Here is a 23,334-nt window from a genome sequence, read left to right as displayed (position 1 = left end):
GTGAAAAAAGTTGATATAATAGAGCACTTAGGATTTACCAGAGTCACAAATGAGCTGTACTTACTGAACACTGTAACACTGGAAAGAGCTATCAGGATATTCTGGCTGGAAAGGCTGCTGGCTTTCCACAGTTCCAAACCACCAGGCATCATCTATTATACTGCGGAACCTATCACCTATAATGAATTTCAGACATTTAAATCAGAATGAGCTCTGTTCCCACTCAAATTCTTACATAGTTTTGAATTCAGAAGTAGCTTGTATTTATCATTATCATACACAACTATGGCAAATTTAATAAATCTGGCATAGTAAGAGATTGTAAGTTGTATACTATAATAAAACAATAATTAAAATGTAATATTACAATGTAATAAAAGTTCGCAATATGGCTTCTCTTACAGTATTCTATCGTATTATATTCACCCTTTCTTTTTGTGACTATGTGAGCTGGTGCAGTGCGGTGAACAGTGTAGGCATTGGCACATATTAGGCTCCTACATAATAGGTCCTTGAATTTAAGCACGCTAGTACCCAGAGCATTGGAAGACACAGCTGAGAATAAAAGATCAGCACGTTTGCTGGAAAACCTGACATCCCAGGTAAGAAGGGATGTGATTGTGTGAGGATCCATTAAAGTATTCACAACGAGGAACTCGAAAATTATGAGTTACTCTATTTGATATTTTCCATTTTATATGTTCAAACTCCAACTGGACATAGGCAAGTAAGACCATATAACATGAAATGAGGTACAAGGGTGAACTGGTTGTAAATAGTACACAATGTGAATAAAGTTACTTAACATTATGTTTCATTTTTTTTGTATGCCTTATAAATTTTACTTCTTGGTTCAGTTCAAACTTTGAGCTAATTTCCTGTGGTTAAATCAGGGTTAACGCTGTACTTCAAGGTTAGGAATTAGAAGAGACAATTTCTCCTTACCAATCTGCCAGTTCCTTTCTTTGGCTTCATTATAAAACTGATATAACACAAGGAAATCAATGACATCTGGCATGTCATGATACCTACACAGAAAACAAAGCACAGTGCTATCTAATACTGTAGTATAATCGTAGTTATCACTTGCTCCACTTCCAAGGATACAATTTGACATAGAGATCATTAAGCAAAATTTTGTAAACTCCACGGTCTCTAGAAATGCTTTTATTTAAATAATATAAAGATCAATAAAGACTTTAAAAGTTTAATATAAAGATCTTCATCAAAATTTAAAAAAATGGATCACTAGGTGTGGTGGCCACACCCCATTGACCTTGGCACTTAGGAAGCCGAGGCTGGTGGATCTCTTTCAAGGCTAGCCAGGGTTACAAAGTGAGATCCTGCCACAAAAATATGGATTGATATTTTATGCAGTCCCATCAATTTTAAATTTAAATCCCACAAATAGTCATTTGCTTATTATATGTATTATTATTATTAAAAATAACACCAAGCACCATGTTTCAAGCATACTGTATAAACAGCAGTCTGCTTTTTATAAAGGCATGGTGGCACATGCCTTTAATCCCAGCACTCGGGAGGCAGAGGCAGGCGGATCTCTGTGAGTTCGAGACCAGCCTGTTCTACAAGAGCTAGTTCCAGGACAAGAACCAAAAAGCTACGAAGAAACCCTGTCTCGAAAATCCAAAAGCAAACAAACAAAAAAAACCCCGCAGTCTTTGATTCTTTACAGCTCTCAGGAAAGAAGCAGCATTTAAGCAAGTCTATTTTCTAAAAGCAGATTAAGTAACTAGCTTTGTGCATGGATTAGTTTACCCCTTCCTGACACACATTATACAGAGCAACAGAGCAAACACTAAACAGACCCTTATAATTCTAAAGCACGGAGAAGTGCTGCAGCATTTCCCTCTCCCATTGTATTTGAGCTCTGAATTGAATATTAAACACATTAGTAACAATGGGCATTAAAATTCATATGAACAAACAAAAAATCAGAAATAAGTTACTTACTTAATAGAAAAAGACTCTCCAGTCATTTTGCCTGAAATGGGGTCCAAAAATGCAAGTTTCAAGCAGCACAGAGTAGGTGGTCCAACCTCATATTTGATTCCTACAATCTTAACAAATTCTTGCTCCTATTCATGGAAACATCAAAACATTATTTTTCTATACATGACTACCTTTTATTAATGTATTTCATTATTATCTGAATAACTTAAGAATTATCTGAATACTAAAGAGTTATTAAATGTCTAAAATAGCAACAATAACAATAATAAACTTTTATTTTTCATTTAAAGATGTTTACTTCTAATTTTCATTTGTAATTATATTTTAATTATACCACTTCCCCACTTCTTCTCCCTCCCTATCCCCTCCAAGTCCCTCCCACTCTCAAATTGCTGCCCTTTTCTTGATTAATGTTAAATATATTCAAGTATATTTATGTATATATATGCATATATACACACAAATACAAAACTATAACTTGTTGAATAAAAAAAAAACAAGTGAATATTCATCAAGTGATGGCAACTACATTAAGGTAAAGGTAGTCTCTTGAACCTTAATATTTAAGGTTAAGGTCAGGGAGATGATTTAGTGGGTAAGACTGCTTGCTGTGCAAGTCTGACAACTTCTGCTAATCCCCAGAAATAATAGTGTGCGTGGAAACCAACTTTCAAAAGCGGTCCTGTAATGTCCACGTGTGTACCATAGCAGATGAATACCTGCATGCATACGCGTGCGCGCGCGCGCGCACACACACACACACACACACACACACACACACACACACACACACGAAACCCCATACAAATAAAAACAAAAACAAATGAGTGGTAGTGGTGCACACCTTTAATCCCAGAACTCAGGAGGCAGAGGCACGCTGATCTCTGAGTTTATGGCCAGCCTGGTCTACAGCGCAAGTTTTTGGACAGCCAGAGCTACACAGACAAACCCTGTCTTGACCAAAACAAAACCAAAAAGGATGCTCAACAGGTTGACACAAGGCTGTAAATAAGCCTAACTAGCAAAGTTTGTAAGTTCTGGAAAGCAAACTTCTGACATTTTTAGGATATGCAATCTCACAGTAAATCCCCTGTTCCTCTGGCTCTTAGACTCTTTCCGCCCTCCTCTTTCTCAACAATTCTGGAGCCTTGGTGCAAGAATTGTGTTACAGATATATCAGGTTCTACAACATTGCATTTTAGACAACAGACATGCTAACTTGGAAAGGGGAAAGCTCAACAGGCCTCAACCCTGGGGGGAAAAAAAACTATGGGCAATTAAGAGTTACAGAAACAGTAGTCTCTTCCAGGGAAGAACTCACCAACTATGTATACACAAACTACCTCTAATTCCAAATGGTCTGCCCTAAAATATGCACATAAGTAACATACAAATTAAATAGTTTGTGTGTGTGTGTGTGTGTGTGTGTGTGTATAGTCACAGAAACTATTCAAAAATGGATCATGAATTCAAAAGAGAGCAAGGGCTACACAGCAGAGTTTGACAAGAAGAGAAGGGAAAATGATGTAATTAATTTATAATCTCAAAAATAAAAATTATTAAAATAAAACAAACTTCTAAGGGAACTGTGATACTGTCAAGTTAAAAAAAAACACCCCCCAAACACCCACCCTATTATCAAAGTTAATAAATAATCATACAGATTTATATGTACATGTGTTTGAGATGACAGATTTTTTAGATAGTGTTGCATCACAATCTTACAGTTGATTACTCTTTCTGGATCCAGTAACTTGATTAAAATTATAGAACAGCATATAGAAGATCTAGGGCTGAAATTCAAGTCTTACTCCAAAGCCCATGCTCTTATATCTGATACATACTACCCCTGAATAATTTTCTACACCACAGTGCTGTGATTAGAAATAAGACATTATATTTATCCATTCCCTTGGTTCGAGAAGAGTACTCAGTTCTCATTTGATTCTAAGTAGATGAGCAGGCAATAGAGATGATCATATGAAGATGACTGGATAAGATATTTTAACACCTTAAAAGATTATTTGATCTGAAAATATTTAAATATCTGAATTTTTCTCCTTTATTTTCAAGATAAGGCAAACATCAACTCTTCATTTTCCATAAAAAATTATAGTAAAACTGCTTTTTATTTTTCTCTAAGTCAGGAAAAAAACAGAAATAAAACTCAAAAAGGGATACTTATGCCTGACTATACATATTTCATATTAACTGACATAAAATTCTTCAACAGAAATAACTATCTACTTTACTTGATTTTATAAAGAAATGTGGGTATTACATCTAAATAGATGATCCCACAGAATACAAGTATCTATGCTTCTTTATTTAACCTATCTCCAAACTACCAGAACCTTGAGAATGTCTGTAGCACACAGTTTACTCGGGAATGTACACAATTGCTGATAGGGAAAACATTCAAACCAGGGAATGTCTGCTTTTCTGTAGTTGAGGAATGGCAAAAACACAAGGATCCAAAGCTTACAGGAAACTAGGGCAAATAAGATAAGGTGAAGGTTAAAAATTGTTTAATAGTTTATTTTATGTATATGACTGCTTTGCTTGCCTGTATGTACGTATACCAAGTGAGGGCCTGCTATCTGCGGAGGCCAAAAGAGAACACCAGATCCCCTGGAACTGTAGTTACAGAAGCCACCATGTGGGTGCTGGGAACCGAATCCTGGTCCTCAGCAAGTGCTCTTAACCACGGAGTCATCTCTCTAGCCCTATAGACATTTTTTAAAGATTGTTCCAGTTTGTTTTCTTTGATACTGAGTCTCACACTATCACCTAGGCTGGTTTGGAATTCACCTGTAGTCCATGCTGGCTTCACTTTCCAGCATTTCTGCTTCAGCTTCCCAAGAACTGGGATTATAGTACGAATCAATATATCCTAGCATCCAAATTTTAAGAAATGTACACACACACACACACACACACACACACACACACACATATATATATAATCCATTCTATAAAATATCATATATCATTAATTTAGGAAATGCAACATCACCAAAATATCTGTAAAATTGAGAAAAAAAAAAGCTTAAAGCCACTTAATCCCCAAACCCTTGATTGTATTCATGCCCATCAAGCAAACTCACCCTGAGATCCATTTTGTTCCATGGCTGTTTTTGTAAATTAACACTATATATTTTTGATTTCCTCACAGCTCTCACATAAGCTTCATGTCCTTGCCTAAAATAAATAAGCTAAAACAGAAAACAATGTATTTATTACACAGTCATATTTATTTTAACTCTACACTTCCCAATACATAATGTCTAAACAGCCTCTTCCCGTTACATAAAATAATTACAATTTTTCAAACCTTTTCCTGGTCAAAAGATACTCACTCAATACTCATGTCTCTCTAACCCTGTGCCAAATTTCACATTGCTTAAATAATAAATGTGCTTGTTATCTCCCAAGCAGCTGCAAAAGTCAACTGAAGAAAAGAGAGGTCTAGGAGAAGGAAAAGTCAGTTTCACGGAAGGGGGAGGGGAGGGCAATAGAACACCTGTGACATTAAAGTAGAAAGGACTAAAAGTGGCAGGCCACAGGGGGAGAAGTAGGGCAGAAAGATGTAGGTGACAAGAGCGGAGGGATCAAGCAAAGCAAAGCCTTCATGAAAGTGTCATAAGGAAAGCTACCACTCTCAACAACAATTTAAATACACATTTTTAGAATGCTACTTATAAGCTTAAACAATTCTTTGAAAAGCAACTAGTTTTGTGTACATTCAGGGTGTTTTTTTTTTCTTCAGTGTGAAGCTGCCTGGGAAAGTGACTGCATGCAGCATGCAAATGAAGTCATTTTTAAGACAAATTCAAAACTGTTCTGTCGCAAGAGTTCATGTTGGCACAAGCTGAGCACAGAAGAAATGAATTCAAGTGTTTGGTAAGACACTTCAAATTTTTGAAAGATAATATTTACTACTATTTTCTATACTTATTGAAGAAAATTTCTTTTCCTCAGTGGTTTCAGAATGCTGACAGAAATAAGCATAAGCAGACAAAGGTATCATAAAATACCATATTAGCAGAGTTTAAAATACACAGTGAGGTATGAGGAAGATTACTCTCCTCCTTTACCCCAAGGAATTTAATTTCTCATCTTTAGCTGAGGCCTGTAGACGAGTTCTCATAAAAGCACGAGAGGCTGTGGATTTGAAAGTTCTGTACCAGTATGCTGTGATTCTAACACCTAATTATATGCAAATTTGGCCAACTTGCTTACCTTTCTAATTCTGTCATCTCATCTGTAAATAGGACATTGTGACATGACTCAAATATTTCATACCATGTAGCACTGGCCAAATTGTAGTAACAGCTACACTTCCTATTTGTTCTTGTGTAAGAGACTATTCTTCACATACAATATACTAACCAATCGTCCCAGCATTCCTGTAAGACAGAACTACTACTATAAGTTCAGTTTTATAAATACACATATTGATTGAAGTTTATGGAGAAGACAAAAATGCGTTTCCCAATCACAAATACTATCAGGCGAGCACATAAAAGAGGCATCAGGCTGTGGACACAGCATTGTGGTTAATTTAGGTACATTGCTGATACTACTATTTGAGAATAAGAGAGCCCTAGGTCCCCTCTGGGCCCCTTGCTCTTCCTGCCACAGTGGCAGCACTTAAGTAAGGCCAATTCCCTTCTCCTTGTCTTCAGTGAAATGCTCCTGAACTTTCATTGCTCTCTTCTCAAATGCAGGGGTTGGTTTTGCACTAACAGTGTACCCAAACACACACACACACACACACACACACACACACACACACACACACACACACACACACACGACTCTGACCTTACTCGGAAAATACTACCTTTGTAGATATAATCAATTTAAGAGCCCTTGAGCTCCTAGCAGATGTATGTACACCCTAAACAACTGTCCAGATGAGAAGATGGAAAGCGAATACAGAGAGAATTGGAAGGAAGACTGCCATATGAAGGGAGGACAGAAACTGAAGTAATGTTGCCACATGTGATAAACACCACGGATTCTGAGAATGACCCAAAGCTAGGTGAAGTGGGGAGGATTCAGTATTAGAGATTTGGAAGAGAACACAGATCTGCCAGTGCCACATTAAAGTACTTTCACCTTTCAAAATGGTTTAAGAGAACAATTCCTATTATATAAAGCCAAAACAAATACATAAGCATACTCTATGAATAAAAAACCTACACAGAGACCTGGGCAGTGGTGGCGCACACCTTTAATCCCAGCATTCAGGAGGGAAGTAGATGGATCTCTGTGAGTTCGAGGCCAATCTGGTCTACACAGTGAGTTCCAGGGCAGCCAGGGCTACACAGAGAAACCCTACCTCAAAAAAAAAAAAAAAAAAAAAAAACCAAACAAACAAAAAACAAAACAAGAAATAAAAAACCTACATAGAAAATAAAAATATTGAAATATTAGTATATAAAAATCATAACAGTTAAAATCCAAACTAAGGAAATCGTTAATATTGACAAAACGTCTAAGTACAAGGTACTAGATGCAATCATAAGGTATTAAAATGTACTATTTTCCTTTAAGGGAAAGTAGCATAACACACACACACACACACACACACACAGTGGGTATAAAAATTCACATAGAATTAGTTATGGGCAAAACAGAATTTGGCATTTGAGTTAGACCTTTAAGAAGGAGCATTCTGAGGAGCAATCATTTATTAGTAGGGTTATTCTAAGCAAAACAACAAGGGCTTAATAGCTAGACAAAGTAGTAAGTAATGCTGTAATTAAGAAACTAATTACATGAACAGTACATTTGTTCCTTTATGAGCTCTTAATAAAAACATTCTCAAATTGCTATTCAACTGTTGGATTCACTACAAAACTTTCTCCATTCCCCCAAACAACTGCCATAGCCTAATACATAATCTTGAAGCATATGATACAATCAGTTTAATAAAATAAAATCAGTTTAAGTGATTCCATCAAGACATGAACTGACAGAAGTTGTCATGAAGTGTAGAGAAGGGTCTCATCAGACTTTAAAAGGATACAGAGGCTTATTTGTTCTGTAAAGTCCTCTAAAATTAATTTAAGTTTACCACAGATCTCAAATGTCTCAAAATAGGCATTAAGTAGAATAAATTATAATTTCAGATCTGTCAAAAATTATGAGGCTTTTGAAGTTGTTTAATATATCATCAGAAGCTTACTAGCATAGTAATTACTGTAAACAAACACTAGCCAAAAGTCCAACATACACCAAAAAGAAACATTTTAATAATTCCTAAAGAAAATAAACAAAAGATAAATTACTCATGTTATTCGACAGCTAAATCTGCTACAAGATCTCTTTAAGAAAAAAATAGACCACGTTTGTATTTGGTCTCATTTTAAACCTATTCACTTGTCCTTTTTACATTTCTATTAATTCTGAATTCAAAATGGTGTGCAGAGGCCGAGAGTGCAACACAATGGTACAACTGCCTAGCTTGTATCAACCCGGGGTTCTAGCCCCAACACACACAAAAGGTTTCAATATTTGGTCGGTCAACAGACCAGACAAAACAATCTTCCTAAAGGAATGATATTCCAAGGTAACCATAATTTCACTAACACACTCAACGTTTCTACTGGGTAATATTTTATTAGATTTTTTTATGCCTAATTATAAATGAGTATCTACATTTATCCAGAGACTCAGGAATTATCCGTTAGCACAGGTGTAGAACTTTTTGACCTTGGAACGTAATATAAACAAATGGGTTGGGCCACATTCCTAGGTATTCTGGGTGAGACATACCTGTTTAAGCATATTTTCTAACATACTGAATTTTTAAAACAATATTAGTTATTGATTGATTGAGGACTCAAAGTACCACTCAATTCTCAAACTTCCAATCAAAAATCAACTGCTTTTATAACTTTAGAAATCATAAATAACCTAGTATCTACTATGTTGACTACATTATTCCAGACCTCTACAAAGGGAGCAAAATTAATTATATATACAACTGAATAAAGAAACGATAGCACATATATAATTAGTACAGAATTACGATATGAAGGTTCAGTCATTAAAGGCATTTGATGTGCAAGTTTTGTGACCTGAGTTTAGTTCCTGGAACCCATGTCACAGGTAGAAAGAAATGATCCCACAGAGCTGTCCTCTGACCTCCACTTGTGCTGCCTTCAATTATACACATATGCTCAATAATAAATAAAGTTAGAAAATTAAACCAATATAAGATACTAAGATTGAATAGTGTTAATTGTTCTTTTGTTTATTTGGTTTGATTTTTTTGAGACAGGATTTCTATGTTGTCCTCGGTGTCCTGGAACTTGCTCTGTAGAACAGGGTTTCCTTGAACTCACAAGAGATCCACTTGCCTCTGCCTCCCAAGTGCTGGGATTTAAGGCGTGTGCCACCCCCACCAAACAATGTTAATTGTTTCTTTTTTATAATAAAGGAAATATTCTGTCATTGTTGATTTATTTTCCTTTATGTGCCTGAATGAATGTGCTGTCTGTGCACCTTGTGTATGCGTAGTGCCCACAAAGGCCAGAAGAGGGCATTAGATCCTGTGTAACTGGTGTCACAGACAGTTGTGAGCTGTCATGTGGTGCTGGGAATCGAACCTAGGTCCTCTGGGAGAACAGTTGGTGCTCTTAACTGCTGAGCCATCTCTCAAACCCAATAGTGTTCTTGAATCAAAAGGGTTTTTTTTTTTTAATTTATTTATTTATTAAGGATTTCTGTCTCGTTCCTGCAACCGCTTCCCATTTCCCTCCCCCTCCCCCGATCAAGTCCCCCTCCCTCATCTGCTCGAAGAGCAATCAGGGTTCCCTGACCTGTGGGAAGCCCAAGGACTGCCCACCTCTATCCAGGTCTCGTAAGGTGAGCATCCAAACTGCCTAGGCTCCCACAAAGCCAGTACGTTTTTATTGGACAACAAGTACCTCATCTCCCATCTGTGGAACGAATGGAGAACGCCGTGGTATAGTATCCAAGATCCACTGAGGGGCAAACCATTCTTCATTGGGTTCGCCTGCCATAGAAACAAGTCCCCCTTTCTAAAACAAAACAAATCAAATAACAATTACAGTATTTGTAACAATGGTTCATAAGTGCAGACTCATGAATAGTAGTATGAAAAAGACAAAAAATTATGTAAAATAGCAGGTTTCATGCACACTGAAAATATTTAAGTTTTAAACATATCCAATAGAAACTATACATTTATTTTATATCAAAAAATCAAGCAGTTCAATTTTGGATCACAGATAATAGCTTGACATATTATCATCTAATAATAACACATTTTTTCTCTTCATGTTTCTAGACTATATCAACTCAAATAATAATACAATAGTGACTATTAAGAATAAAAGATGGACCAGATGCTGCAGGTCTGTAATCCCAGATATTCAGGAAGTTGGGACAGAAGAATTGAAAGTTCAAGGCCAGTCTGGGGAACTTGAGATTCTGTCTGAAAATGGAAAAGTAGATAAAAGAGCTGGTATATAGCTCAGGGGTAGTGTGCGAAGCAGTAGGTTCATCCCCTAGTATTTGTATGTACTAATACAACAGGATTACTGCACTAGTGCATTAATATCTTTGACATTTTGTATAAGAAGAATGTGCAGAGCTCATTTAATGGAATCAGCCATTTTCCATTTAGATATTAGATTTTTAGAGAACAGCAATCCTTTTAAAATAGAAAGTATAAAAACAGTATAATATTATCACAAAAATTAACAGGTAAACAAACTATGAAATTCAGACAAGTATGTAGATTAAAGTATTATGTCCCTTAAATTAAATTATATTGGTGGAAAGGATAATGAGGTAAAATAAAATATAAATTCAAACTCTTTTATCCTATGAGTAAAATGTTTATAGGAATACAAATTTATAATTGGGTAATGACAAGAAGAATTTTATTTTATTACGATGGCTTATTCTTGTAGAACTTTGCTACATTTTTACAAGCAACTGTCAATGTTCTGATTTAATAACATAATGATGGCAATTAACTGTACCTTTGAATAACAAGAAATTAGGAACAATTATTTCAAGTCAATTAAAATTTTTAATCGACATTTTTAGAGGAAAAGCAAATGTCACTATAAAATATTCAAATATTGGAGGCAAAAAAAAAACAATGCAAAACAAAGCGATTTCTGTATTACAAACCTTCTTTCTCGTCTGCTTAGTCTTCTTCTTCCTATCTTCTAAGGGCTTCACCTTTTCATCTTCAGAGCTGCTGAAGATCTTCTGCGCCGCCTGTCTCGTTTGTCTCTTGGGAGGCTGCAAATTTATCCCAGCATCCGCTGTCCAGTCAGAATATTCACTTGATGAATCACTGGCAAGAAATCAAAATTATGATGGAAAAGTCATCATTTTCTTATGAAACAGCACTTACAAGACAAGGACTGAAAAAGTAGCATGATAAATACAAAATTTTTATCACTATTTAATTTTAATGAAATGCTTTCAGAATAAAAATTACTGAATTTGCTATGACAGGATTTAAAAATCCTTGCTGGAAACACAAAACTGCCTAAAAATAAACATGAATCTTATGACTGAAATGGAGATATAGTTTTAAAACTAAAATAAAGTTTTAAATAAGGTGCACACCTTTAATAACATAGGCAGATCTGTGAGAGTTTAAAGCCAGCTTGGTCTAGTGAGTTCTAGGACAGCCAGAGTTACATAATAATACTCTATATCAAAAGACCAAAACCTGAAATAATTATATAAAATTGCATAGAAGTACAATCATAAATTTAACATGAAGCTTATTTCACAGGTAAAAGAAACAACACCTCTATAGTTATATCCATAGAAAGTATTGGGAGTCATGAATAAATATATGGTACATGGGCTTCAAACCCAGAATTTTTTTGCAATACATGACACTATTTTATCTTTGGTTTTATCAAATTCCTACAAAATCATAATTTCATGAAATTAAATTTTGAATAATTTGAGGTCAATTGGAACTACCTGGAAGAGCTTTCACTTTGCCACTCAACAACAGGGTCTTCTACAGAAGCATCACTTGTGCCAACAGTTTCATCTTCCTATAATAAAGAGAAGGCAATTAAATATATTTAGTATCAGCTAGTATAATATAGAAAAAAACCTATTTGATGTACAGCACTTTATTACTTCATCAAACATCCTAGCTAAAATGTACATAATTATATCTCAAATTTACAAACAAACCTAGTGGGTATTTTATGGTGTCTGGTATTATACTCTTTATTGATATAAAACATTTTTGTTTCTTTAGAAAAATGTTTAAATCTCAAAATACTTATAGTCTTCTTAAATGCTAAAAAATAGCTTTAAATATATTGTGAGTATTATTTTAAGGTCAAGATATTCATGGAGGAAAAGGGAAATATTACTTTAAAAACTGTGAATAGTAGAAGAAATAAAGTACTCTATAATGTTAATGTCAATAAAACTCTCATTATGGATCTAAAAAATAGAGTTGTTAAACGAACAAGAGGATTGGGGAACAAAGGAACAAGAGGAAAAGAGCAGCTATACACTCTCTTCACTGTCATGATGAAGATAGGTCTGTGGAAAATCAATACTCAATGACTTCTGGAATAGATAGAGTCAGAAATAAAAATAAAATAAAATAAAAGGGATATATAAGTTAATTACAGAATGAATCAGTCCTGGGACTGTTCTCCTTATTTCTATTATTTATGTTTCATGCCTAGGAAGATTTTCTGTCACTATCTTATCTCACTGTCACAAAGACAAGCTTTGGGTGGCACATGCTACACCCTTGCCGAGATAGTATCTTAGGTAGAAATCAGGAAAGACAATCCGAAGTGTTCAATGGAACACCCAAATCTGTGTATGCGCTTATTAATAAGTAAACCTCTGCATTTCTTATTCAAGTGACTTGCAAAAGGAAACCTGAATAAATTGTACAAAATCAACAAAAGAAGTAACTTAGAATAAATAACAGCAGATCTAACCTCCGAGGAGCTGTCTGAATCTTCTTGTACACATGCATTTTGAGATGATGCCTGTGAATTATGCTCTATGTTGGACCGTGTTAGGTAAGTATGCTGACGCTTGCGCTGTGTCCTCCGTAAAGACCGCCCACAGCTAGGCTGATGATCATTCTGTAAAAGAGAAGGGAAACCTATTTTAAAAGAAGAAATAGTACAAAACTGAACACTGAATACCTCGGTGGCAAGAATTTGCCCATTCAGAGTTTACATGACACATTATTCACAATTATCATAGCAGGAATAAACATCCATATTATAGTTAATGTAATCCTTAAATAACTTTAAAAAGAAATATAAGAAAGTCTGTAAAAGCATTAGCATGACCAATTAGATTTAATCATTTATATTTCTTTCATTCCAGATTAGCAGTCTTAAGATTCTTAAGGTTTAGTAACGATCTTTAGAATCAATCTAACACAGCTTTACACGCTTGTTCACACTTGTATTCCAAGAACTCGGGAAACTGAAGCAGAAGGACTACAGTACGTTCAAGGACAGCCTGGGCTAGAGAGTGAGACCCTGGCTCAAAACAAACAAAACAAGCTGATTTGAATTTATTTCTCATTTTATGTGTACGGCTGTTTGGCCTCCGCACATATTTATTTGTAGATCACATGCCTGCCTTGTACCTGTGGAGGCCAGAGTGCATCGATTCCCCTCAAACAGGAGTTACAGATGATTGTGACTTACAAGGAATCAAATCTGAACACTCTGTAAGAGCAGCCAGTGCTCTTAACTATTGAGCCATATCCCTGGCCCCAGAAAAATAATTTTAAGAATCAATTTAACAAATATTCCTTGTAGAAAAATGCCAGGAGAGAATCGATAGACATAAAATAAGCTTTAGATTACATAAGAATAGAAGATTTAAGACTCGAAGTAATACACATATAAAAAGCACCATCCAAATCAGATATTGTGGCACATACTTATAATCCCCAAACCTGTGAAAAGAGGCAAGGGTTGGAAGTATTTCCAGCATTGAAGGGACAACAGGCAGAAAGAGCACTGTGTGCAAGATTAGCAGTCTACATAGTAAGTTCCAGGCCAACAGGGGCTATAGAGAAAGATCCTATCTCAGAAACCAAAGCCAAAACTAAAAAATTCAAATTTTTGAGCATAAAAGTGTGCAATTAGATAACAAGCAAGAAACTATGCCATGCTTAACTTCTTCTCTCTCACTGGAATTCAGTCCTACTACTTGTGAACAATGTAAAAGACACAATTATAGTAGTAACACGGAATTCAACTGATGCCCCAGCTTAGCCAGGGCTTCCAAGCTAGCCAGAGTTACAGCAAGAGCCTATTAAGAAAAGATACTTCATTTTAACAAGGAAAATTTAGTGTAGTATCTACCTTTGTACAATATCTAATATCTATAAGTAGAAATCATTATGGTTGATACTATCACAAGCAAAGCTACAGCCTTAATGTCATTGGGAGTAACTTTAAAACTCTTATAAACTAGTCTTGAAAGGTCAGTTTCTTTTTCTTATATGTAAATATTACTATGTTGTCCAGAGTGACCTCAAACTATCATTTCCTTTCTACCTCAGCCCCCCAAATTTTGGGATTACATATACACACTACCATGTCTGGCTTCTGTGGTCTTCAAATGTATATGAAAATGTCTAAATTCCAGCCTAAATACCTAAATGCTTATATACCTACTCTAAACCCTAGCATTTCCAGATAAACTAATTATTGGCAAATAAGCAAAACAAAATAAACCATTAATTAGATTCATACTAGAGATGGAATAAGCTTAAATATAAAAATTTAAAGCAGATATCAGAATCATGTACAAATATTTTAAGGTATTTATGATAATTATCCCTAATTTTGTTCATTGACAGAGAAAAAATTATTAAAATTCAGAATACACTACTTAGCTTTTCTTTAAACACTGAAAATTATCCAATTAACTATATTCTACAGAGGGGTTATAACTCGGGAAGAAATAGTTTACATCCTGATTCCTTTTGGCTGGTGAATGAGAAGATTTCATAAGCTTATTAGTTAGGCCAAATGCAGTACAGGTATCTCATCCATTGCATAGCAGGGTCTACTGGGAAATGAACCTAGTACATCCCAGCGTATAGTTAGGTTTTGCTTACATGGTTAGATAGGTTATACAAGGGTTGGCAAACTATTTGTAGAGGGTCAGAAGAATGTCTGGCTTTCTAGGTCATATCATTTTTATTCCAACTACTCAACTCTCTTTATATATAACATAAAAACAACTAAAGGCAAGCCATAATTGAATATTTGCCTTACTTCAATAAAATATAATTAAGTAAAACCAAGGATTTCATACATAAGCGTGACAACCTCTATCCTAATGGATACAGCATTTGTTTCACATTTGGATTGATAACCAATAGAAAATCACGATTGCATTTAAAAATGAAAATAATATTTTATACATATACATTAAAAGACAACCTTTTATTTAAATTTTTTCTGTTAATAACCATTCACATGCATGTATGGATATGGATTTGAGGTTAAAAAAATTAAGATCCCTGTAAGCAGATGCCAATTTAAATACTCTCTTGATAGATAACTATTGCCTTTCAAATAATTTTTAGTTGCAAACATAGGATTTGAAAGCACTAAAGAAGCAAACTTACTCTTTGGCTAGTAGAAGATGGCTTTTTCTTCTTTTCGACTGTATAAAGACTAATTTCTAGGTCACCTTTCGCAGTGCGACATTCCTCTTGAACCCTAATAAAATAAGAAAAAGAATCCAAGAGTTTAAACATCAACTCTGAAAATTAAACAATTTCAAAATAGAAAATGTAGCTCTGTAATCGTTTTAGCGATATTCTTCAGTGGCAATGTTCTGCAATCAGCACCACCACCCATCCCCATTACTTTTCAATCACTTCCAAGATAAAACCTGAAACTATTAAGCAGTTACTTCCCATTTCCCCTTTCCTCTAGGCCCTGAAAGCCTCTACTATCTGGTACTATGTCTATGAATTTTCCTGCTCTAAATATTATGTTAAGTAGAGCTACACACTATTTGTCCTTTTGTGTTATGTCTTCTTTTACCTGGCAAGACAGCTTCAAATTTTATTCATTCATTAGAATGGCTTCTTTATGGACTAATAAAATACCATTGTAGCTGAGCCGTGGTGGCACACGCCCTTAATCCCAGCACTCGGGAGGCAGAGGCAGGCGGATCTCTGTGAGTTCAAGGCCAGCCTGGCCTACAAGAGCTAGTTCCAGGACAGGCACCAAAGCTACAGAGAAACCCTGTCTCGAAAAACCAAAAAAAAAAAAAAAAAAAAAAGAAAAGAAAAAAAGAAAAAAATACCATTGTATGCTAAATCATATTTGATAATCTATTTACTGATTGATATTTAGTTTTTTCACTTGAATAACACCGCAATGACTATTAGCACACAAATATCTAATTCCCTGCTTGCTTGTTTATTTTTAAGTAAGGAGTTCTTTGAATTTTCTCTATTCTAGCAGTTGCAACTCATAAAATTAGCTTTTTTCTTGATTCCTACTTATATCAGAAGGCAGCGGGGGAAAATAGGATTTAATATATTTTGCTACTTTGGGATTATCTGCTAATAATACTTGGTTAGATGGTATGGTTAAAATATATGCTCTCTGGAATAGTTCATATATATATATATATATATACACACACACACATATATATTATACATAATATATATATAACCCATCTCTACTTGTGATTATACAGTTGTTATTATAAAAAAGGTAGTTTTACAAGTAAGAATCGTGATTGTAGATTTGAAATTATGCCAACAAAATCCTTTCACCAGTGAAGACTATTTGAATGACATTTTAAAGCACATTTACACTGCATACTCATACTGCTCCAATACTTAGCTGGTGACCTTTTTCTTGGATCACTGTTAATCCATAGTCAATATGCCACTCAGGTTCACATGTGCTCTAATATGAATTCTGTCTTAGTATCTGTATTCTTACCCTTAGACGATAAGCCCACACACTGGCACAAGAATGCATCACCTTCTCAGTATTTCCCAGGGCATTAATCAAAAGCTGAGCACATTTAGGAGGATATTTGTCACAAAATAAGCTAATTACAGTCAGTTGATATGGAAAAACTAACATATGATGCAGCTTGATTAGAATATCTCAGTTACTAGGGTAATTTAACATAATTCTCTTGTAAATATACAGTTTTGAATTTTCTTAGGAAGGTTACCATGTCAACTCACCTACTAACTCCATTATTTAGTTCATTTACCACCACTCTTCTGCTCCAGGCCATGATATCTCGTTCAGTGGCCATCTGGCTCCTAGGAGCATTGTTATGCATTTGCCGAACACCTTCAATTTGACCACTACGCCGAAGCCCAATATTTGGAGAAGAGGGTATGTCCATATTTGGACTACTCAGAGCTAAAGCAAAAGCAAGGAAAACCACAATGTTCTGAACAAATATACCAGTGATGGAGATTAGAGCGCTAAAGAAGATCTAAGTTTCAAAGACTGGCTGTTTGGGGCTGATACTGTAAAGATTGCTTACCTAGGATGAGCAAAGTCCTAGATTTGATCCCTAGCACCAAAAATAACAGAGGCAAGAAGGAAAAACAGAAAGCGATTTCTGGAAATATGAAAGTAATTATTACCCCTGTTCTACATTTTTTCTGTGCCATCTTCATGTTTCTATATTATTATAAATAATATCAAGTACCCAATAAATGCTGAAATTTTGTATAATTCTTTTCGTTTTTAAGGCACCACTTATCAGACATTTACTAGATACAGAATACACAACCCTGTCCAAATATTATCTGAAAGATTCATATATATATAGACTAACAATTCAATTTAAATCCTTGTAAAATCTAAATTCTATCTTTGCTTACTTAATTAGGACAACTGTCAGTAAACTAAGTGTAGAGATGTACACATGGAATTCTAAGTCTTGGGAGACTGAGGTAGATTACGAGTTGTAGGCTAGCCTAGGCTACAGAGTATAACACTTGCTAAAAATAATGTAAAACTTATAAAACTTTCAAAACAAAAAATTGAAAAGTACAAGCAGACACTGGGGAGATACTGAGTCAGGAAAGTGCTTGTCAGACAGGCGTGAGGACTTGAGTCTGAATTCCTAGCACCCAGCTCCAGTGTCGTGTGTTGTGCCTATAATGCCAGCAGCCGAGAAGCAGAGAGAAGAAGTCTTGGTGAGCAGTAGGTTCAGTAAGAGACAGTCACAAAAAATAAGGAGAGCAACTGAAAACACACACACACACACAGAGAGAGAGAGAGAGAGAGAGAGAGAGAGAGAGAGAGAGAGAGAGAGAGAGAGAGAGAGAGAGAGAGAGAGAGAGAGGAGGGAGAGAGAGAACCCAAAACCAAAACCCAAAACCACAACAACCAGCGTCTCACTCTGTAACCCAGGCTGTTCAGAAACACACTATGCATCTCAGAGTGACCTTGAACCCACTGATTCTAAGGCATTAGCTGCCCCTATGACAGAATTTAAAGCATGAGCCATAACATCCAGCTAGCAAAACATTTTTAATTTCAAATTTCACTTTCAAAATTAATAAGCAATGTAAGAAAACACTAGTAAGCTTCTTATTATTATATTTGCAAATAAAACACAAATAGAAAACTGCAATCGAAATCAACACTCAAAAACAATCCAAACAAAATGAGCATTGCAAATAGAAGTGAGTGGGGTTCCCTTAGCTGATGGAATTTCAGTCTACAACAACTTAGTGTTGGAAGCAGAGCTAAATATTGATTGCACTAATGAAGATCTAAATTGGAGACCTAAGAACTCTGCAATACAGGATTGCCACTCTACTTCTAACCTTGTCCAAAGCTCAGGAAAACTTAACTGAGTTAGATGCCCCAAGGGACCCATATGAAGAACTGTTTTATCATAATTTTGTGAAATAACTCAAGAAATAAGCAAAATACTCTGTGTGTTGCTTCAAATTTACATATGTTTACTTCTGTGCAACCCTATACGTGATTTTACCAAAAAGTACAGTAATTATGTAAGTAGAAAACAAAACAATCGGGCATAGTGGTATAGGTCCTTGGAACCTAGTCCTCTGGTGGGCAAGGCATGATGGCCACAACTTCAAGGCCACCATGGACAGCACAGCAAGACTTAATCACAAACAAAACTAATGGGCTCAAAATGTAGTTGAGTGGTGGAGACTTTGCTCCTTAAGATGTTGAGTTCATGGGGCTGGAGAGATGGCTCAGTGGTTAAGAGCACTGACTGCTCTTCCAGAGGTTCTGAGTTCAATTCCCAGCAACCACATGGTGGCTCACAGCCATCTATAATGAGACCTGGTGCCCCCTTCTGGCTTGCGGGCACACATGGAAGGAATGTTGTACACATAATAAATAAAAAAAAAAAAGATGTTGAGTTCAATCCCTAGCACTAAGAAAAACTTGCTAGGTAGAGGTGGCTCATGCCTTTAATCACAGCAATAAGTAGGCAGAGGTAAGTGGATCTCTGCGAGTTTGAGGCCAGCGTGGTCTACAGAGTGAGTTCTAGGACAGCCACGGCTACACAGAGAAACCCTGTCTCAAAAAACTCACATTTCTTGACAAATTAGATATATCAGATACAGAGGTACATTTTATGGTAAGTGAAGGAAGGTGTGTATTTTAGATGATAATAATAATACTCCTGTTAGAGGTAACAAGATAGTTCAGCAGATAAAGGTGCTTGTTCTCAAGTCAGGTAACCTGAGTTCTAGCCCATGGCCATACACATACCCACATATACACACACTTACATGCAAAGTAAATGGGGAAGAATAATTAATTATATAATAACTTCTACTGGGATTAAGATGAAGCTATTGTGTAAGCCTGGTCAGAGGTCATATTTGGGTTCTCTAAGAAAAGGCCAGACCTTTTTCTACTGAACTATTTTGTTCATTCAGGAGCAAAGGGTGATATGCTGCTCCCCTTTCAACAACTGGGACCAATTATTGGGATGGCACTTTCCAAACTAAAGGGGGTTTAAGTTTAAAACCTTCATAGGTCAGGCCCCTGATAAAAGGGCCAGACTTATTCCAAGACTTCATTTCTAGAAACGAAAGTAAAGATTGCAAAATAAACTGAGTCAGAAGGAATACTGTATTTAAATCCACTACCTACATTTGTTAGAAAGTGAACGTTAGCCATAAATGATAATAATTAGACCACGCTACTTTGGAATACTTGCTATTAGAAGTTAGAAATTAATAAAAATGTTTACATTTATAAACACGAAATGTTTTCACATTATACATGGTAAAAGTTTTTATACTTTCCACAAATATACAATTACTTACCACCATTAACAGAATATGATCTATTAGTTGGAAAATGTGGAACATTTCCTTCGTTGTTTAGTCGGAGGTCTTGTTCTCTCTGTAACTCCCTGATTATCCCATCAAGAATGCTTTCTTCTTGGTCATTGGTTTGCTGCCCAATTACCTGTTCTACCACCTCACCATCACCTTAATGAGACCAAAGATACAAAGTCAGATAAATTTATTACATTTTTAGTATGCCTTAATATGGTAAAAAAAAGAGAAAAGTTAGCTTAACTTATAAGCTGTGAAAGAAGTAATGAGAAATAATTTAAGATGAAAATAAAGTATACATGAAATAATATTTTATGGAAATTTTAAAAATTATACTTAATGATTCAACATTTGCATTTGATTTAACCAATATCCCTAAATTAGACATTAACAAGGCATTTTAAGGAATAATTATAACATTAAAGTTAAATAATCCACTTGAAAAACAAGTTTTCTATATGCTATATTCTAAAGCTAAAATCAAGAATTAGAGATGTGAGCAAGATTTTTTTTTTACATTGGGTCTTATTCTGTAAACCACCATGGCATGGAACTCACTATATAGTCCCGCATGGCCTTGAGCTCATGGCAATCCTTCTGCCTCAGCCTTCAGAGTGCTGGGATTACAGGTATGAGCCACCATGCCTGGCCTGAGTCATTTATAAACTATAAACAAGTTTATTCACAGTTACCTAGAATGTTCTGCACCTTCCTTTTATGAAAATTTCGTTCTAAAAGAAGTTAAAAGTATGAGCTTTAAAATAAATAAATATTTTTTGTAACACCAGTGTTTTAATAAGTAAAAAATTATTTTTATGATAAATTCAAATTCAAACTTTACTTCTGAATGAACAATTTTAACTTTTATCTTTCTTAAAAGCATCATGTCCTGCTTCTTCATCTTGCCCTGTAATTAAATCAAATGTGATTTGATAAAGTAACAAAGGAATTAATTCTTGTAATAAATTAAGTATGCTAAATGAAGTTTTTATTTAGATAGTTTCAATTTGATATTCTATTTATTATTCACATTTTTCTCCTTGGTTCATAATTATTAAATCAGAGTAACCAATACTACTACATTGCTCTACAAATGTTTACTTCATTTTATTCTATGAAGGTCAATCACCAATTTCCTAGTAAAGAAAGGAAATTCAGAAGCCAGATATGGTGGCACATGCTTGTAATACCAACAGTAAGAAGGCTAAAGCCTGAAGAAATGAGAATTCTGAGCTAGCCCAGGAAACATAGTGAAATCCCATTTTTTAAAAACAAAATTGAGGAGGCAAGGAAATCTATTTGCGAATCCACAACTTCCTCCTCTATAATTCAATGCAAACTGTGAAAAAGTGAACCAATACAAAGGCAGTCCACGGATGAGCAAGCAGAAAAGACAGGACACACAGCTGACACATCTATCTAAAGAAACCCAGTCTCAGTTTGGGGGTTTCATTAACTAGCAGTTTTCAAAATGAAGTATCCATATTCTATAATTTTACCAATTAAGCTTAATATAGTAAAGTTGGTAAGTTTAATCATTACCAGAAGTCACTAAGCAGAACAAGGTCATACATATGGCAATGGTTTCCACTGTGGTAGGTCAACAAATTACCTCTTGGGCACGTTACTGTTTGTCCTAAACCAATTACTTTGCACAGCAGAGCTAAACAATAAAAAAAAAAAACTACTCTGGTAAGCTGAAATCTACAAGTAAAAATGAATACAAATAGTATATAATGCATGTTATGGCCCATTTCAGAATTTAGTATGAACTATCCATCTGCAACATTTTAGATTTGCTTTAGGAGGTAGCATACCATTAGCCACATAACCCAGCTGAGGAATAAGCTGCTCATCTTTACAATTTTCCCGTCCTGGTACCAGTCGTTGAAATTTTGTAGGATGAGGATTTCCATCGACATCCACCAAGAATGGGGGAGGCATAAGGTGAGGAGCTTGCTGAGTTTGCTCATCCAATACATAGTTATTCGCATCTCGGATAAGTGGTCGATAATCAGTGTGGAAGAACATCTGATCTGGAATCTTTGTGACAGACATTTTGTTAGTGTTTAACATACCAGAGAATGTATGGTCCAGGCCCTTATTTTCATCCCTATAGCATATATTTTGAATCATACAGCTTTTATATTCTCTCATAGTTCTGTGTTACCATATGTTCCTCTAGGAAGAAACAAATGACCTAAATAGTAGTTTTCTTATCTCCAAATTCTGATTTGCATTATTTTGGGAACCTCATATTTCCCTAATTAGAATAAGAAATAAGGCAACAATCTATCAGAAGCTGTGTATTTTGATTTGACTTATAGCAAACACACAAACCTATAACTTGAGTTCTTATTTTTATTTAAGAATAAATGAAGCATGACATTCATGATGAGCATAATAAACGTCAACAAATCAACATGGAAAGCTATTGAGCTAACCTCAATGATGATGTCTCTTCCCACTATAAGATTCCACACTCTCCCTAGACTCATAGCTAATAAAATACAAAGAACCAGTTGGGTGTGGTACAGCATGCCTATAATCCTAGCACAGTCTCCCAAGACAGAGGAGAGAGTTGCAGTAAGTTTGATGCCAGCTTTGTAGCAGAAAAACTAAAAGATATGGATGGAGGGCTACACATATGATGCCACAAAAGTAGATGGAAATGAGATAAACAGTTTACCGAGTTATAACAAACCACAAAATTAAAAATATCAGAGAAAAAATCTCGCAAATAAAAAAAAGCTTCTGAATTCAACCAGCCCATTAAAGAAGGATGAACACCAATGCTTCTCAAGTAACTACATAAAACAGAAAAGGAAAGAATACTACCAATGTCTATTTACAAAGACATTATTACCCTGATAAAAAAAACATATAAAGGCAAAACAAAAATAAAATTATAGACTAGTATCCCTAATGAACATAAAAGTAAAAATAAGATACTTGCAAACCAAACTCTAGAACACATCAACAATGTCACT

The 23,334-nt window shown here is 35.2% G+C and overlaps 1 protein-coding gene across 1 annotated transcript in view; it reads right to left on the bottom strand.

Annotated features, from left to right (window-relative positions):
- Positions 1-64: 64 nt before the first annotated feature.
- Positions 65-23,334, bottom strand: part of LOC121445593 (bromodomain and WD repeat-containing protein 3) — a gene marked incomplete at its 3' end in the record, with an annotated part of 85,672 nt that continues 62,402 nt past the window's right edge. The window contains exons 17-28 of the mRNA XM_041647740.1: positions 22,162-22,387; positions 20,330-20,497; positions 17,234-17,417; positions 15,638-15,731; positions 12,966-13,115; positions 11,971-12,047; positions 11,155-11,323; positions 9,918-10,031; positions 5,082-5,189; positions 1,975-2,099; positions 946-1,028; positions 65-176 (exon numbers count right to left, since the gene is read on the bottom strand). Coding sequence (XP_041503674.1) covers positions 65-176; positions 946-1,028; positions 1,975-2,099; positions 5,082-5,189; positions 9,918-10,031; positions 11,155-11,323; positions 11,971-12,047; positions 12,966-13,115; positions 15,638-15,731; positions 17,234-17,417; positions 20,330-20,497; positions 22,162-22,387 — 1,610 coding nt within the window. The remainder of the gene's footprint in view (positions 177-945; positions 1,029-1,974; positions 2,100-5,081; positions 5,190-9,917; positions 10,032-11,154; positions 11,324-11,970; positions 12,048-12,965; positions 13,116-15,637; positions 15,732-17,233; positions 17,418-20,329; positions 20,498-22,161; positions 22,388-23,334) is intronic.

This window comes from Microtus oregoni, unplaced genomic scaffold (assembly GCF_018167655.1).
Source record: "Microtus oregoni isolate MIOR12 unplaced genomic scaffold, Mior012 000219F_ref0000284, whole genome shotgun sequence".
NCBI lineage: Eukaryota > Metazoa > Chordata > Mammalia > Rodentia > Cricetidae > Microtus > Microtus oregoni.
The sequence above is the reverse complement of the archived record's forward strand: the minus strand, read 5'-3'. Positions and strand labels throughout refer to the sequence as shown.